The following is a 15,643-nucleotide window of genomic DNA, read 5'->3' on the forward strand; positions in this document are numbered from 1 at the left end:
ATGATAACTGTTATCACCTCATCTGCTGTTTCCAAGAACAAGGCCATAGTTATAGGCTATGCTTCTTGTCGCTTTGTGGCTTAGAGGGAGTTTTTTGTGCAAGTTACTGGTTTCTCACAGCAATTGCTTCATGTTGAGGCTACAACAGACGTTGAGCAGGTATGTTGCAAAGCCATGCAATATGAACCCCTACCAAATTTAACTACTTGCAGCCCACTCTTATGCATGTTTTCAACAGGTCTTACTCGTCAGCAATTGTACATAGAACGTGCCAGCATAGCAATGACTCCTGCTGTGTTGGGGAGACACCATGATCCTATAAATTACTGCGTCATATTTAGGAGAATGGGGCAATTAAGGAGAGCATGGATCATTAATCAACAAACACGCTTATCTCTCCCCAAACCCACCCTCTTGCTCCAACTTTCATGTAACTTGCAGTGTGTGTTTTTGGGTGATATGTGATGAGGTATGCTGCAGGAAACCTTGCCTTATTTTCCGATAAGATAATTAGATCTACAACACCATCCACCCAAAGCTAAGCATCCTTTTTTTATATTTCAATGGTGCATACTAGAAATGTTGGAGGCTGCCATACCAAGTTAGACCAGTGTATTCTCTACACTGACGGGCAGTATCTCACCATGGTTTCAAATGAAAAACTTTCATTGTCCTACCTAAAGATTCCAGGGATGAACACCAGGGACCTTTTGCATGCAAATCATGTACTCTATCACTGAGAAAGCCTCTTCCCCATAACTCTCTCATTGAAATTGATACAACTAATTGTTAAATAATCTTTGGCTGGCTTGTGCCCTGATTAAACAAAGCCTTTCCTTCAGAGCAGCAAAACTATGTGTATGCCAGAGGTCACGGTAAATAGATTAAACTTGATTATCAGCATTTCCATACCAAAACCTAACATTTACTGACATCACTACCAGTTGGGAGAGGAAATTCTGCGGTTGGGATGTGCAGCTGTTGTTGCTAATATTCTCCGAACAACAGACCAAGGACATAAAACCGTTATTTTCATTGATAGATTTTACATAAACAACCACACCAACCACTCAAGTGCTCACAAAATTTTTCAACGGAACAGCTTGCCTGGGAAGCTATGGAGCGTTACAGCCATCCATGCCTAACTTGGGCAGTCAGCTCAACTGACAACGGTCTTATTAGACTCCAAACCTAAACATGCTCACTAGAGAGTAAGTCCCATTGACCACCGGTGAGACTTGCTTCTAAGAAAATTACATGCATGCATCTGTGCTGTTACACTGTTACAGTGCAACAGGAAATTGGGAAAGTTGCTCCATAACTTTTCAACACAGGTTAGCCCACTGGATGTTCACATAGCAGTTATGGTTTCAGAAGTCCACACAATGTTGCAAAAAAAGAAAAGAAAAAAAAGGCTAAGGGGCTGCTATGCGTTGAGTCCAGCTTCTCTTTACAGCCAAAGTGACCCTGTTATTTTGTAAGCACATGGGAAAAGTACAGAATTCAGCTTTCTGAAAATCATTAGTAATAATAGTTTCTAGCCCTAAATAGCCAGAGGTGTTACTGAATAAGATCTCTGCTGCTTGGGGATGGGGCCTCAATGAACACAGTAGCTTCTTTTCCCCTCCCCACAACAAAAATATTAAATAAATATTAATACAGGATGATTTGTGATTGGAAGAGGAGGTAATTACATTCACTAAGCAATGTTCTTGTGTGCCAACATTGACCAAGACAATTTAGATTATGTGCAGCTGAACTGCTGCCCCTCAGAACAAGCAATAGTGGCCTAGATGTACAAATAATGTGCCAAGGCATAAAGCAGCTTCCTAAGACTGAGCAATAAAGGAATACGTTCCAAACAGCTAGTCACTGACACTAGCCTGAACACAGCACTCTGAACAAGCTGCAGTCTTCAGACCATCTACAAAGGCAGCACCTTGCAGATTACATATCTTGTCCTATGCTTAGGGATCTCGGTGGCTTGCTAAACAATTTGCAATTGTACAACGGAAGAGAACAAAGAGCAACTTCTCTCGATGTTCCACAGAATGTCCCGAATAGCCAGACCCTTAAGCAGCTGCCTACAGCAACCCAGCTGGCCTTTGTGATGTGATCAGAGTCTCACTAGGGCAAGAGGAGGCGGCGTAAGCTCTCAGCAACGGTTGCTCTGTGGGTGCTGCCTGGCAACTCTTCCCCCTTTCCTGATAAGAGCTAAAAATGGCAAAGCATAAATTTGCCTAGTTCATGAAAAAGTATTCCAGACTGCATCAACCAAATAACAGACCCTTCTAATTCCAGAGTACTTGACCTATCATTGAAGAATTCCACAGTGCATCAGTCAGAGATTGTAGCAGCACCAGCAGGAGCACAGAGGGGAGAGGGGGTTTGTAGGCAAGCTAAATCAAGTATATAGTTTTCCCAATTATACCTCACTGCCTTGTTACAACCAATATTTACCCACAGTGAGCTTGCAATTAACTTACAGTTTTAGCATCCTGCTGCTATGGTGTTTCTCTTGAATAGTTATTTTTTTTCAAATGGTTAATGTACTGCGTACAAGAGGGACAGATGAATGGAAGTGTAATGTGACCTTCAAGTCTACCCATCGCTCTCCCACCCTCATCAAGATGCAAGGAACACTGAAGATGGCAGCCCTTGTCCCCCCCCCCCCCCGATTCTATTTCCCTAAGGGTACTGCATTTAGTAACACAAAAAAATGAGTTGCTGGCAGAACTGCGAAATCAAAAACATCCAGCCCAAGCTGCAGCAAACATGTTGCTCATTCTTGTCTTGTGGTGGGCTTGTGGTGACTTGCATGCAGGTAAATGGAACCCCTTTGCAGCTGATTTGCTCCTCTTGTGCAAATAGCTGAATAAGCCAGGATTCAGCTCCTAAGCAGGAACCCAGATAGGATCCAGGAAGTTACCGGCAACTTACCTTAGCATCTGTGCTGGGAAGCTAAAGGAAAGCACTGTAAAGGCAGAATTACTAAGGGTATAGAACAGGTCTTACCGAAGCAGAACCAGCATGGCTTCCGCAAGAGTAAACCTTGTTCCTTGAGTGCCAACAAACATATTGACACAAGTTGATCCACCAGATATTGTGTACTTAAAGACTGTCAAAAAGCTGCTGATGAAGTACTTCACCAAAGACTCCTGAGTAAGCTTAACAGTCATGAAGTAAGAGGACAGGCCCTCTTGAGGATCAATGGCCGGTTAAGAAACAGGAAGCAGAGAGCAGGAATAAATGGGACGTTTATCCTAATGCAGGGGATGGGGAAAGTGGAGTCCCTAAATGATTAGTATTGGGTGGGACCTGTGCTTTTTATTTAATTATCTAGAAGTCAGGGTAAGCAGTGAGGTGGCCAAATTGCTTTGGATGTTTAAAACAAAAAGTGATTGAAAAGATCTCCAAAGGGAGCTCTCCAAACTGGGTGAAGGATACTAAAATAGTAGGTGTATTTAAGTGTAAGTGATGCACACTGGGGCAAAAACAAACCAACAAACCAACCGCTAACTTCATATATAAGCTAATGGGAGTCTCAGCTGCTGTTGACTGACCAGGAACAAGACCTTGGGGTTGCAGACGACAGCTTGATGGAGATGTTGACTCCCGTGTGCAGCAGCTGTGAAAATGGCAAAGTCCATGTAAGGCAGCATTAGGAAAGAGGTTGAAAATGTAACTGCCAATGTCATAAGGCCGCTAGACAAATCTATGGTATGACCACACTGGGAATATTATGTACACTTCTGGTCACACTTCAAGAGAGACATTGTAGAGCTGGAAAATATTCAGGAAAGAACCAGAAATGATCAAGGGACTGCAGCAATTCTCCAATGAGGAAAGACTACATTTGGGGCTTTTTAGTCTGGAAAATGGCATGTATGTGGGTGGGGGAGAACAAGACAGAAGTGTTTAAAAGTATGTATGGTTTGGAGAAAGTGAGTAAGAAAAAGTTTTTCTCCCTCTCTCATAACACTAGAGTTCATGGGCGTCCAATGGAGCTCCATGTTGGAAGATTGAGAACAGACAAAATAAAGTACTCCTTCACATAAGAGGCATAGGCAAATTCATGGAGGAGTGGCTGCTAGCCATGATGCTTAGATTCTAACTTCACTGCTGGAGGCAGTATGCCTCTGAATACCAGTTTCTGGGGGTCACAAGTGGAAGAATGCTGTTGTATTCATGTCTTACATGCTAGTTTCCCATAGATATCTGACTGGCCACTGTGAGAATAGGATGGTGGGCATTTATTAATTTCACCTCTCCCTTTCAAAAACCACTATTAATAAGAGAATATGCCATTGAACATAGATGTGAGCTGCCAGAGAATCTTTGCTTTTATTGTCTTTAAATGTTCAACTCTAGTCCTTACAGATGTGAATATGAACTTCAGTTGCAGGACGGGACTAAGAAGAGTCCTGGCCTATGGTTTGGTAGTAGCTGGAATGTATTTAAGACTCAGGCTGTAACTTGTGGAGAAAAACTGGAACAGGTTCCTACTGCCAAACAGGTCACAACACACACACAAAATGACGGCAGGAGAATGTGCAATCAGGCATGTTTGTTTATTTATTGATCCTATTTAACAGGATTCAAAAGGAGGACAGCTAACATATACAAAAATAAATATAACGCCATTAAATTAGAGATATGTTAAGGTTTTTTTCAGGGACTGTTAATGAGGAAAATAAATTCCACCTACCTAAGTCTCTATTTTGTGGGGATGGATTGGGCTGTAAATACAACGTACTCAAAAAGTTCCCTTTTGGAAGAAACAGTTGGAGAGCAGCACTACAGTTGGAAACTGGACCACGTAGTGGAAGGAGAAAAATAAGGCAGGAAGGTGTGCATGTCAGTACGGAGCAAGCAATACAGAGCACCAGTTGACCATTCACTGTATACTTAATATTGAAGTGTGGGAGAATTACTACACTTGACAGTTTTCCATTTTATACGGGTTCTATGCTGCCTGTCACAGTGGGAGCACACAACAGATGTCGGATGACTACAAGGCAACTGCCATAAGGGAAACTGCCTCTTTGGACAGCGATTGTGTTAATATTGCACATTTCCATGGGAGGAAGGAGTTTAAGTGAAAGTAGAAAGCTTGGCTCTTAGCCTTTCCATTCTTGTTGGGAGAAGCCCAACCATCTCTCGACTGAGCTCTAGCTCAGTTTCAATGGCCTGGACGGCATCTGTGTGCTTCTCGCAGTAGTCTACCAAAAACGAGTAATATTCCAAGGAAGTCTGCATGTTCTCCAACTGTTTCTTGCCATCGGAAGTAATAAGCTTGCCATAAAGGCGGGCAATATGGAACTTGGCCACCATTGCAGGGCGCAGGACATCCTCCTCTAGGGTCTCGGGGAAAATCTTATCAGGGTTCCTCAATGAATCCAAAAAGAGTTCATAGTATTTCATGGCCATCTGAGCAAGAGAATTTATTTTCTTTATTGTGTGGGAGTCAAGTTCCTCTAGCTTATTTCCAATGGCCACTTTTAAATCCATCATCTCGTAATAGGTGTCAGCTAATTCAAACTGAAGCTGCCTACTGAGCAGAAGGTAATACTGAGGGTTTAAGCCAGCATATATGGGCTCCAGCATATCTATCCTGCGCTTGTGCATCTTGCAACGCCTCTCATAATCTTCTTCAAAGAATGCCAGCACCTTGAACAAGGCACTGTGATCCTGAAGAATTTCAATGTGGTCAGTGACATACCCATCTACCTGAAAGAAATCTTTTGCTTCATTGACATAATTCTGACCCACTAAGAAGACTTCTCTAGCTTCTTTGAAGTCTAGTGGAAACACACAGCTCACTTTTTCTTCCATGGCCAAAATAGAGTCACACAGATCACTTGTTCCAAACAGAACAGCCTTCTTCCTGTCCTCTTCCTTCTCATCCTCCTCTTTCTTCTGCTGGGCTTTGAGCTCCGACTGCCTGTCTGGATCCAGCTCCCCAATGTTGTCCTAAAACAAGAACGCACAGTGTGAAATACTTCGCCACGAGATGTCAAAAACTAGATACCGCCAATTTGATAAATTAATCACGTTCACAGTAGCAACTTCTGTTACTCCTATGTTTGCATGACAGAAAAACACATGTTTTGGATTTCTAGAAATTATTTAGTACTTCCATATATGATTCTTATTTATTTTGATAATTCAATGGAAACACAAGCTGAGCTTATAGCAGCAACATAGTGGAGGAGGCATATTAAAGAGTTTTCAACAATTCTCCAAGCAGTAACTCTGAGATATTTTCCTTATTTCACAGCAAGTGGTTGTCATTCTTGAAATTTTCGTTAAACCACTCCCAATATATCTGACATCTTGTAGGGTTCTCTTTTTCCTTTCCTATCCATTGTTAGTACTACAGTGGAACCTCGGGTTGCGGACGTACTCTGTGACGTAGGCACATCCGCAACCCGCAGCGTTCGCATCCTGAAGCACTGTGTCTGTGTTGGCGCGATTTGGCGCTTCTCCACATGCGTGAGCGGTGAAACCTGGAAGTAACCCGTTCCAGTACTTCTGGGTTTCCCGCGGTCCTCAACCCAAAAACACGTAATCTGAAGCAGCTGTAACATGAGGTATGACTGAGGTATGCAGTAGGAACTGCTTTCCCAAATTGAAAATCTCAACAGCTTACGTATGCTGCTAATATTTTACTGTTATCTTAATGGTGTTTCGTGATTCATAATGATATTTTCTTATTTATTTTTTAAATTGCTTTGGGGTCACTTGGGACAAAAAGCAGTATATAAGCACAACAACAATTTAAGGAAAACCTAACAAGGCAGTGGAAATTACACAACCTATTTTTTAATAGATGAGATGCTGAAATCTTCACGGCCACTGGGACATATGGGAATACCTGCCTGCTTGCCTATCTCAGCTGCTAAATATCCACTCTGACAGGACAGTAATAGGCAAGTAGAAAATTACCGAAGAAGTTGAAGTGTAAAACTGTGTAAACACAGAGTATGCACCACTGGTAGACTAGCTTTAACAAAGAAAATTCTGCTTTCTTGGTTAGGTAATGTATCTAGCTCCTACTGAACCCATTTGGATACTATCAGTAAAGCATCAAGGCCCATGATGAAATCAAGGTGATATGGACAAAACTGGCAAACACAAGATTAAGTGTTCTACTGCCCAATCAGAATATTGCTTGAAGGTTTAAAAATTAAGCAGAGATTCCAGCACTCAACCGATTTTGGTTCCTATCTCTGTACACACAGCAACCTTGTGACTTACATTTACTATACCCTCGAGTCTCAGCACCACTAGCAGCTGTTGCGACTACTGTGTTTAGTTACTATGTTAAATGTTAAAAATGTTAAATGTTAAATGTTAATGCAAATGTTAAAAAGGTTATTTGCACTCTGTTTCTTGATTACCTCGAGCAATTTCCTGGCTCCCTGCAACAAGTTCAAGCAGTACTTAATCCAACACCTTGCAATTTCAGCTCTTCTCTGTCGAAGGTCTTGCTGATCTTGTTCTGTTTCATCTGGTTTAAAATATTACAATATTCATTAGGCTAGTTGACAGTTAGATTTTGAAAAGCCATGGGGGGGGGGGGAGAGAGAGAATAAGTTAGCCACTTAAAATTACCTGAAGGACTAGACAGAATTCAAGTAACTAATACTACTGGAATCTATTAAATGGTTATAAGGAGGAAGGTTTAACTTTTGGTCATAATATTTTCTAATCCTGAAGCTTTTCCATACTGTAACGGGGATCAAACAGCTTCAAGATACTTCTACTGGAAATGGAGGGAGACATTTAATTTCTATTCAGGAAAACAGGGTGTAAAGAACATCTTAGAACACAGTTTTCATAATATCGTTAACATAGTTTAAGCATTTCTAGCATCAACTGTCCTAAAAAGTAAAAAATGAAACAGCGAGGTATACTACCAATACAACTTATAGCAGGTTATAGGCAGCTGCAAAAATATAAGAAGTGGGACACCTGGACTGTCAATAATACATGTGAAAAGGATCTAAAGGTCTTAGTAGACAAGCTTAACAGGAGTCAACAGTGTGATGCAGCAGTAAAAAAAGCTAATGCTATTCTAGGCTGCATCAATAGCAGTCTAGTGTTCCTTTCAAGGGAAGTCATAGTACCACTCTGTTCTTCCCTGGTCAAGTCACACCTGGGGTACTGTGTCCACGTCTGGGCACCACAATTTAAGAAGGATATTGACAAGCTGGAACATCTGAAGGAAGGCAGCCAAGATGATCAAGGTTCTGGAAACCAGGCTTTTATGAGAAACAGTTGAGGGAATTGGGTATGTTTAACCACGTAAAGAAGAGATTTAGAGATATGATAGCCATCTTCAATATCTAAAGGGCTGTAACATGGAAGATGGAGCAAGCTTGTTTTCTTCTACTGTGGAGGGCAGGACCGGAACCAATGGATTCAAGTTACAAGAAAGAAGATTCTGACTAAACATCAGGAAGGACTTTCTGAGAGTAAGAGCTTTTGACAGTGGAAGGGACTCCCACAAGAGGCGGTGGACTCTGCTTCCTCATAGGGTTTTAAGCACAGGGTGGATGGCCATCTGTCGTGCATGATCTAACTGAGATTCTTGCATTGCAGGAGGTTGGACTAGGTGAGTCTTGGGGTCCCTTTCAACTCTACAATTCTATGAACAGAGGAAAACTGTACATCTTCTCTCCCTCTCTAAAGTTGAAATATCAAAAGCTATTTCCTTGGCACCACCACTATGCCCCAAGTCTGCACCGTTAGTTTCAAAGCTGTACAAGCCCAATAGAGAAGTGTAGCCTTGCTGAAGGGCACCTCTTCACCCTCTCACATTGCAACCTCTTCCCCCAGTCCCACAGAATCAATGCAGCACTGAAACAGACAGCAAGCAGAGAATTCAACATTTTTGCTAACCCATATAACTCAAAGCCACTACAGTGAGGATTAAAATGTGATGACTTACTGTCCTCTGCAGATGGCACCTGTCCAGCTTGGCCAAAGATGACACTGGCAGCTGCTAAACAATGCCTGGACTCCATGAAACATTGCTGTAAAGAGAAGACATGGTGGCGTTTGTTCCTGGCACGCAGTAAGATATTTTTCTCTTAATATTTAAGAATGAAATAATTCAGTTGCCCAATTGTTTGCCCAAATGAGTCATCTTTGAAGGATCTGGGGATATAATCTGGCAACGCTGTATAGTAAGAAAGCTGAGGACAAACAGGTAAAGGTCTTCTAAGGAGTCTCCCCACCCTTACATACACATTCATATCATAACAAATTTAAGGAATAAATTTCTCTAATGCACTTCTCCTGAAACATGACCTTTTTCGTATTCCTGTTTTTGGCTGTGAGTTTGACATCTGTAAATGCCAACAAAGCTAGGAAAGAACATTGACTTACAAAATGAATGAGGCAAGTTAGTCATGACTTTCAGTCCCATGGATTTCAAAGGGAAATTAAGTGCAATTAACTTAGTGTGGAAGATGATGCAACCCAATGCCTGCCAATAAGACTCATACCACAGATAACAATAGCTTTTTGAAAGCTGGTCAAATAGCAACTCTGACATTGGCAGCACCTTAACAAATTAGGTACACTGAAGAAAACATTGAAGTGACTACCTTTGTGAGATAATACTGAGACAAAGTAGCTGCATTGAGAGCCCATTCTACTGGATAGTAGCCACTATATTCAAGCTGCCGTTTAAGGGTGGTATGGCAATACTGTGCAGCCTTCTCAATCATCTCCAGGTGCTGGTAGACTTGGGCCAGATAATATAACGTATGAGTATAGACTTTCTCAAATCTGGGGAAACAGAGGGTTTAGATTTAATTTTAAGACAGAAACACCCCTCCCAATCTCTGACTTTACAATTCAACATATACCTTTTTGATCTTTCTTGGTCAGTAAGTTTCTCTTCTTCATCCATAAAATGTTCACTGGAATCAAGCGGGGGATTCCCATTCTGCAAAACATAACATATACGAACTTAATAAATACATACAGTGGATTTGTGCTCTCTACAGGCTGCACTTTGGTACTGCAGAGAATATTAGATGCATCCAGAAATATGTTCTTATTGCACAAAACATCTAAGTATCTGGACATCCAACCAGAAGACATATCTCTTTCTTAAAAATCTGTTCTTCCCTATTGTGTTGTAGAACCTGTAATCATGCATCTCTAACGGCACATTCTTCTAAAAACCTGTTGTATCCTCTTGAACAGTTACTTCTTGAACTCTGCAGCACTGACAGAAAGAATATGATGCATTTAAACAAGAGTTTCAGTAAATGTAACAATATAGAAAAAAAGAGAGAAAGTTTACCTCAATGAACAAACCAGAAACTCTGGAAGAATATGCTTTCAGAATTTTTTGCTTTACGTGCTACTCAATGCACTCAAGACAAAAGTGGTTGCAACTAGATACAAGACATCACACAGAAGTAAAAACAACACAAGAGAAATATATCCCTGAACAAACAGCATATTTAATATTGAGATCCAGTTATTAGTTCAAGCTCTTGAACAACTCTAGAGCACCAAGTAGTCACATGTCCCTGTTATAAATTTATTTCTCAAGCTTAATTTGTAGCTGCTTTTATTCTCTTTGCAAATCACTAAGGCTGCTTCTTTTTTCTGCTTGGGAACTGGCGGGATAGTGGCAGACGCCATTTTGAGATAGCCCCAGGTCTACGCCAATTAAAATAGGGCTAACAGAGATAGAGGAGTTTGCAAAATCAGGGAGAGGGCAGCAACTGGCCCCCACATATCCCAAATTTCTACCTTTAATAAGTTACTTTGAGGGCATAATTGCTGAAAAGCAAGATAATTTTTTTAATAACAATAAATAAGACCCATATGTATAGTTAACAAATCCAACAAAAGTTTTCTGGAAATATGTTCTGAATACAAATCTGGTTCCTCTAGCTCCATTTCATTTTAGGTCTTTCTGGAGCTGCAAACCCTTCCATCGTTATAGGTGTGATTAACAAGTCTGGACTCCCAGATTTCTTTTGCCACCACTACCCAACTACTACCTCACCTCTTCAGCAGGGTGAACTGTAAGTGCTTTCAAGTGAAACTCAAACCAGGGCAGCTGCCTACAGTCACCTTTATCTATCTCCCTGTCACTGAGTTGCACCATTAAACCTGTCAATTCCTCAATCGTTTTGTTGCCCTATGTCTGCATGTGTAGCATAAACCACTGGCCAAGCACAGAGGGACAGCTGCTCCTTGCACTGTCAAAGTATCTGGTTAAATAACAGGTTCAGAATTAAGAAGCTTTATTAAGATCAGGGACAGAGAAAAATGGGGGAGGGGAGAGACAGTTTCATAAAGAAAGAAAAGCAGCTTCCTCTCTAAATAACCTATGACATACAATATCACAATGGTATCTTAAATGCACTTGCAAGGGTGAAAAGTCACCCATCATATTTGGAAGAAGGCAACAATTCTTATTTTCAACCATGTAAAACTAAGGGAAATGAGTTGACAGGGTGTGAGACATTTAACCTCAAATCAAGGATGATCAAGTGGGACTGGACACACCTCCCAAGGCAGGGTTTTGACACTAGGGAGATGACAGGTTTAGCATGAACATAAACCAGCACACAGGAAGCTGAGCCACTGGTACCTAGATGCAACAATCCAGGAAGAATACTCTAAATGTGACAGGTAGGTTGTTAAGAAACAGAGGAACTACAGTGGATTAAACAAGAAGGCAGGCATGTTCTTCTCAGGCCTTTCTCCAAAGCATCATCATCTCTAGTCAAAAGCAAATTCAGCAAAATAAGACAAGAGCGTAAATATGAAACAAGTGAAATATTTTCAGCATCACTTTTTAGAATTTGCCAAAGTGCAGCACTCCACTGGTTTCATAGAAGCCATGTCAGAGAATGAACAAACACTGGAAATGCAGAAAGGCAGGGCAGTGCATAAATAGCGCCCCCGAGGGTATAACAAAGGCTCCATTGTGCTAAGGCTATGGCACAGCAGAGTCAACAACTTAGAAGGCTGCTTGTTATGCATAAGGAGTTTAGCTTGTTATAAGTCCTCCTGAAATACAGAAAAGCTCTTTTTTAGAAAACTAATTCTGCACTGCATTTTAGCCATACAGCAATAAGTCAAAGTGTTTTTAGAATTTTCCAGTTATTATAACTAATAATGGAAGTGTCCCTAAGCTGTTTTATAGATGCTTTATGTGGTTACAGAGGGATGAAAGCACAGCTGCCATTGTGAGTTGACACTGATTTTCTAGTCAGCTGTTTGCACAGAACACTCTGCATAAATGCCAACCATTTTGAAGCTATCTAAAAATGATATCTGAACAGTAGATATATTTTTCACTTAGTACTATAATTATTTTTCAGAATTCAGGCATCAAAACTCCTGACAACACATATATTGTATCAAAATGTCTCATTTTATAACATGAGAAAACAGGCCTCTCAACTTGCAAAGCTCAGTAACAATTACCCTCTTTTTTGCTCTACAAGACTCACTTTTTCCCTCCTAAAAAGTAAGGGGAAATGTGTGTGTGTCTTATGGAGCGAATGCAGACTGCGCAGCTTTCACAGAAGCCAGAACAGCAAGAGGGATTGCTGCTTTCACTGCACATCAATCGCTCTTGCTGTTCTGGCTTCTGAGATTCAGAATATTTTTTTTTCTTGTTTTCCTCCTCCAAAAACTAGGTGCGTCTTATAGAGCGAAAAATACGGTAATCCAGAAAGCCTGTTTATTATTTAATGATTGCAACTCATTGATATTAGAACTTGAAATTTTGATTACGCCTTGAGGTGCCACCACATTACAGAAATATAAGACGTGCTCATACAACACATTACCTCTTTCATGTACTGATTATATAAAGCCTCTGCAGATTCCAAGTAAGTCTGAGCTGTTTTAATGTTATCTCTTTCTGACCACAGGATGCCCAGGTTATTCTACAAAAGAAGAGGGAAATTGAAACATTTTTTTGTAAAGCTATGAATGGCACAAATCCACCATCAATGAATAGGGAAGAGGGGTCACCCCCTTACATATTATACAAGAACCAGACTTATACTACACTTATTCCTAACACCCTTAACAAATTACTGTTGGAAGAATTTTGGGGGGAAGCCTTAAACATGCTGTGTACACACAGCCTGCTACTGGCACACAAGTTATTTTGATCCACAGACTCTCCTGAGTGGAGTTACTCAGCTCTCAAACTGCAATAGTAAATAAGCACTGTAAGCACATGAACTGCAAATTTGTTTTTCATTTCTTGAAGTAACAGTGTTACTGCCTTGCAAACCTATATTCCAGAGGATGGTCTGCCATCACCATCAGCTCAACCCTTCCTTAATACGTTGCACTGCAGCACTGCATTTCTCCAGTTTGACACATGCCACCCCCTTGCACTAAAACAAGAACAACAGACACATGGCTGCAGCAGCAACAAAACACAGAAAGCCTTCTGGATTTCCAACACTGATATGCAGTTTCAACAATACTTCTATAGAATGGGTAACAGTTCAAAGGTTATCCTTACAAAAAGGCAAAACAATGAGAAGAATAGGGAGGAAACAACTTCATTCATTGATGGATTTTAAAAGTGTGGACAGTTAATGTTTGTTATGTAACATTCCACACATCTTTTGGAGGCATCATCCAGTACTTCAACAAGAGTTCCAAAGTGCCAAATCAAATAACTTGGATCTTGAGATCCTGTGAGTTAAGTTACTGACAAAAATCTCTGTTCAAAGAAAAGGAGAGAAGGAAAGAATATTTTTTGCTGATTTCCTTTCCTCCCCCCTTCTAATATGGAGGAACACCGGAAGTGTGGGAAGAGGTGCAGGAGGATGAGAGAACCAGCAAAGGATGCCTGTTCTCTTCCGCTAGCCATTAGATCCGACTTTGGATCCAAGCCAGCATATTATTCGTCTTAGATGCCTATTATGCATCGACTAGATTTCATAATGAGGAGAGATGCCGCAGAATCGATTAGGCTAACAAAACTAAAAACACAGCCATTTCCGTAAGGAAAATTGCACAGGTCAGGAAAGCTCATTCTCCCCAGTTGATTTCTGACTTCCAAATGATGCCATCCCCCAGGACAAACGGTGACTGCCCCGGCCCGAGAAAACCTTTGCTGTTAAGATGGGTGGGCGATGAGTGTACACACTGCGCCACGTGCCCGGGCTGATGTTTAAATGCCCCGGCAAGTATGCGGCACTCTGGTTTAGGAACCTGCAGTATCCCGCAAGCGCGAGCGACGCAAAGAGGTTTGGCGCGCGTGTGCTGGGGGGGGAGGTGCACACGTTCATGCACCCTGTTTCTTATCCACCGCTCCTCGCAGTTGTGGGTCTGAGCCCCCTTTTGGGGTGAGCTATTGCGAGGGTGGGGGAGCGACCGACGACCCCACCTGGGCCTGGATGTAGAGGGAGACGCACTCCCGGGAGAGGCGGTGAGGCTCCAGCAGCTGCGCGCACTTCACCAGGTGCTCCTCGCCGGCCGAGTACTCCTGCGTGTCGGTGTGGTTCACCCCGAGCTCGTACTCCACGGCGGCCAGCGCCACGGCGCGCTGCCGCTCCCGCTCGTCGGCCCCGGCCGCGCCTCCGCCGGCGCCTCCCGGGCTGCCTTCCGCCTCCTCGGAGCCCAGCTGCTGCTTGATGCCTTCCAGCAGCTCCCGGGCGCTGTACTTGGAGCGGTACGGCTCCGTCTCCGGGTCTTTCTTGGACTCCACGTAGGAGAGGTTGACGGCGCTGCGGAACTTCTCGCACAGCGAGGCCCACTCGGCGGGGGTCGCCATCTTCCCACTGAACGGGCTGCTGCGCTTTCCTCGCTCGTCTCTTGCCTCCTCCACTCGCGCTCTCTCTCTCCCGATCAGTTGGCTTTATGCCCGCCCAGAACCCTCCCGAAGGGTAGTCCGCATGCGCGTCAACCTCGTCCCCTCAGTTAAAATGGAGGCGCGGGGAGCGGGTGACGTCACAGGCGACCGAGGGACGGAGAGAAGGGAGCAGAGGCCTCGGTGGGCGCCAAAGGCCACGCGCGCGAAAAGACCGCGACTGCAGAGGAAATTGGGCTCAAGCTTGGTTTTGTGATTATCTCCGTTAGGGGAAATAGGGGTCTCCCAGGAACTTCTGGCACCCTACAAGCTATCGCTTTGGAAGGATATTTGCGGGGGTGGGAAGCCACCACTGTTGTTTAAAGTGTCCTTGTGTGCCACCACTCTGCCGTCTTTGGCTGAGTACTGGCTCTAGATGATTTTTCCTAGCCCAGAGATTTACAGTGGTTCCTAATTTGGAACACAAAACCCTCAAGAAGCGGGGAGCGAACCCAGGAGAATACCCATGGTGTAATATTTAAATATAAAACATTTACCAGACTGGTCAATTAACTTGGGAAGAATATTTTCCCCACACTCGAATGTTGTGATTTTGCAACCTTGTGTTGTTTTATTTACTGATCAATGACACTTCTCTTATACTCCTCTGTATGATGCATTTTCATGCTTTTAGAGGGCTTTGGGCAAAAAAGCAGTAAATAATAATAATAATAATAATAATAATAATAATAATAATAATAGTGTATTATTAATGTGTATTGTTATTTTATTACCTACCCTTCACCAGCAGGTCCGAAAATGGGTTACAACAGT

At 42.4% G+C, this 15,643-nt stretch overlaps 1 protein-coding gene across 1 annotated transcript; it reads right to left on the minus strand.

The window, feature by feature from the left end:
* Positions 1 to 4,552: 4,552 nt before the first annotated feature.
* Positions 4,553 to 14,877, minus strand: KIFBP (kinesin family binding protein). Its single transcript, XM_081913102.1, has 7 exons — positions 14,408 to 14,877; positions 12,843 to 12,941; positions 9,882 to 9,961; positions 9,618 to 9,801; positions 8,957 to 9,041; positions 7,404 to 7,513; positions 4,553 to 5,973 (listed from the first exon to the last, which is right to left on the minus strand). The coding sequence occupies exons 1-7, from the start codon at positions 14,792 to 14,794 to the stop codon at positions 5,095 to 5,097; spliced, it is 1,824 nt and encodes a 607-aa protein (XP_081769228.1). The 5' UTR covers positions 14,795 to 14,877; the 3' UTR covers positions 4,553 to 5,094.
* Positions 14,878 to 15,643: the final 766 nt, after the last annotated feature.

This window comes from Podarcis melisellensis (genome assembly GCF_964234715.1).
Source record: "Podarcis melisellensis genome assembly, chromosome: 5".
NCBI lineage: Eukaryota > Metazoa > Chordata > Lepidosauria > Squamata > Lacertidae > Podarcis > Podarcis melisellensis.

Excerpts from the sequence above, each read along its gene's own strand:
- KIFBP (XM_081913102.1), bottom strand. The coding sequence starts at position 14,794 with ATGGCGACCCCCGCCGAGTGGGCCTCGCTGTGCGAGAAGTTCCGCAGC. Across the intron at positions 12,942-14,407 it reads CCCTCTACATCCAGGCCCAG|AATAACCTGGGCATCCTGTG; the intron begins GTGGGGTCGTCG and ends CTTCTTTTGTAG. Across the intron at positions 9,962-12,842 it reads ATAATCAGTACATGAAAGAG|AATGGGAATCCCCCGCTTGA; the intron begins GTAATGTGTTGT and ends TATGTTTTGCAG.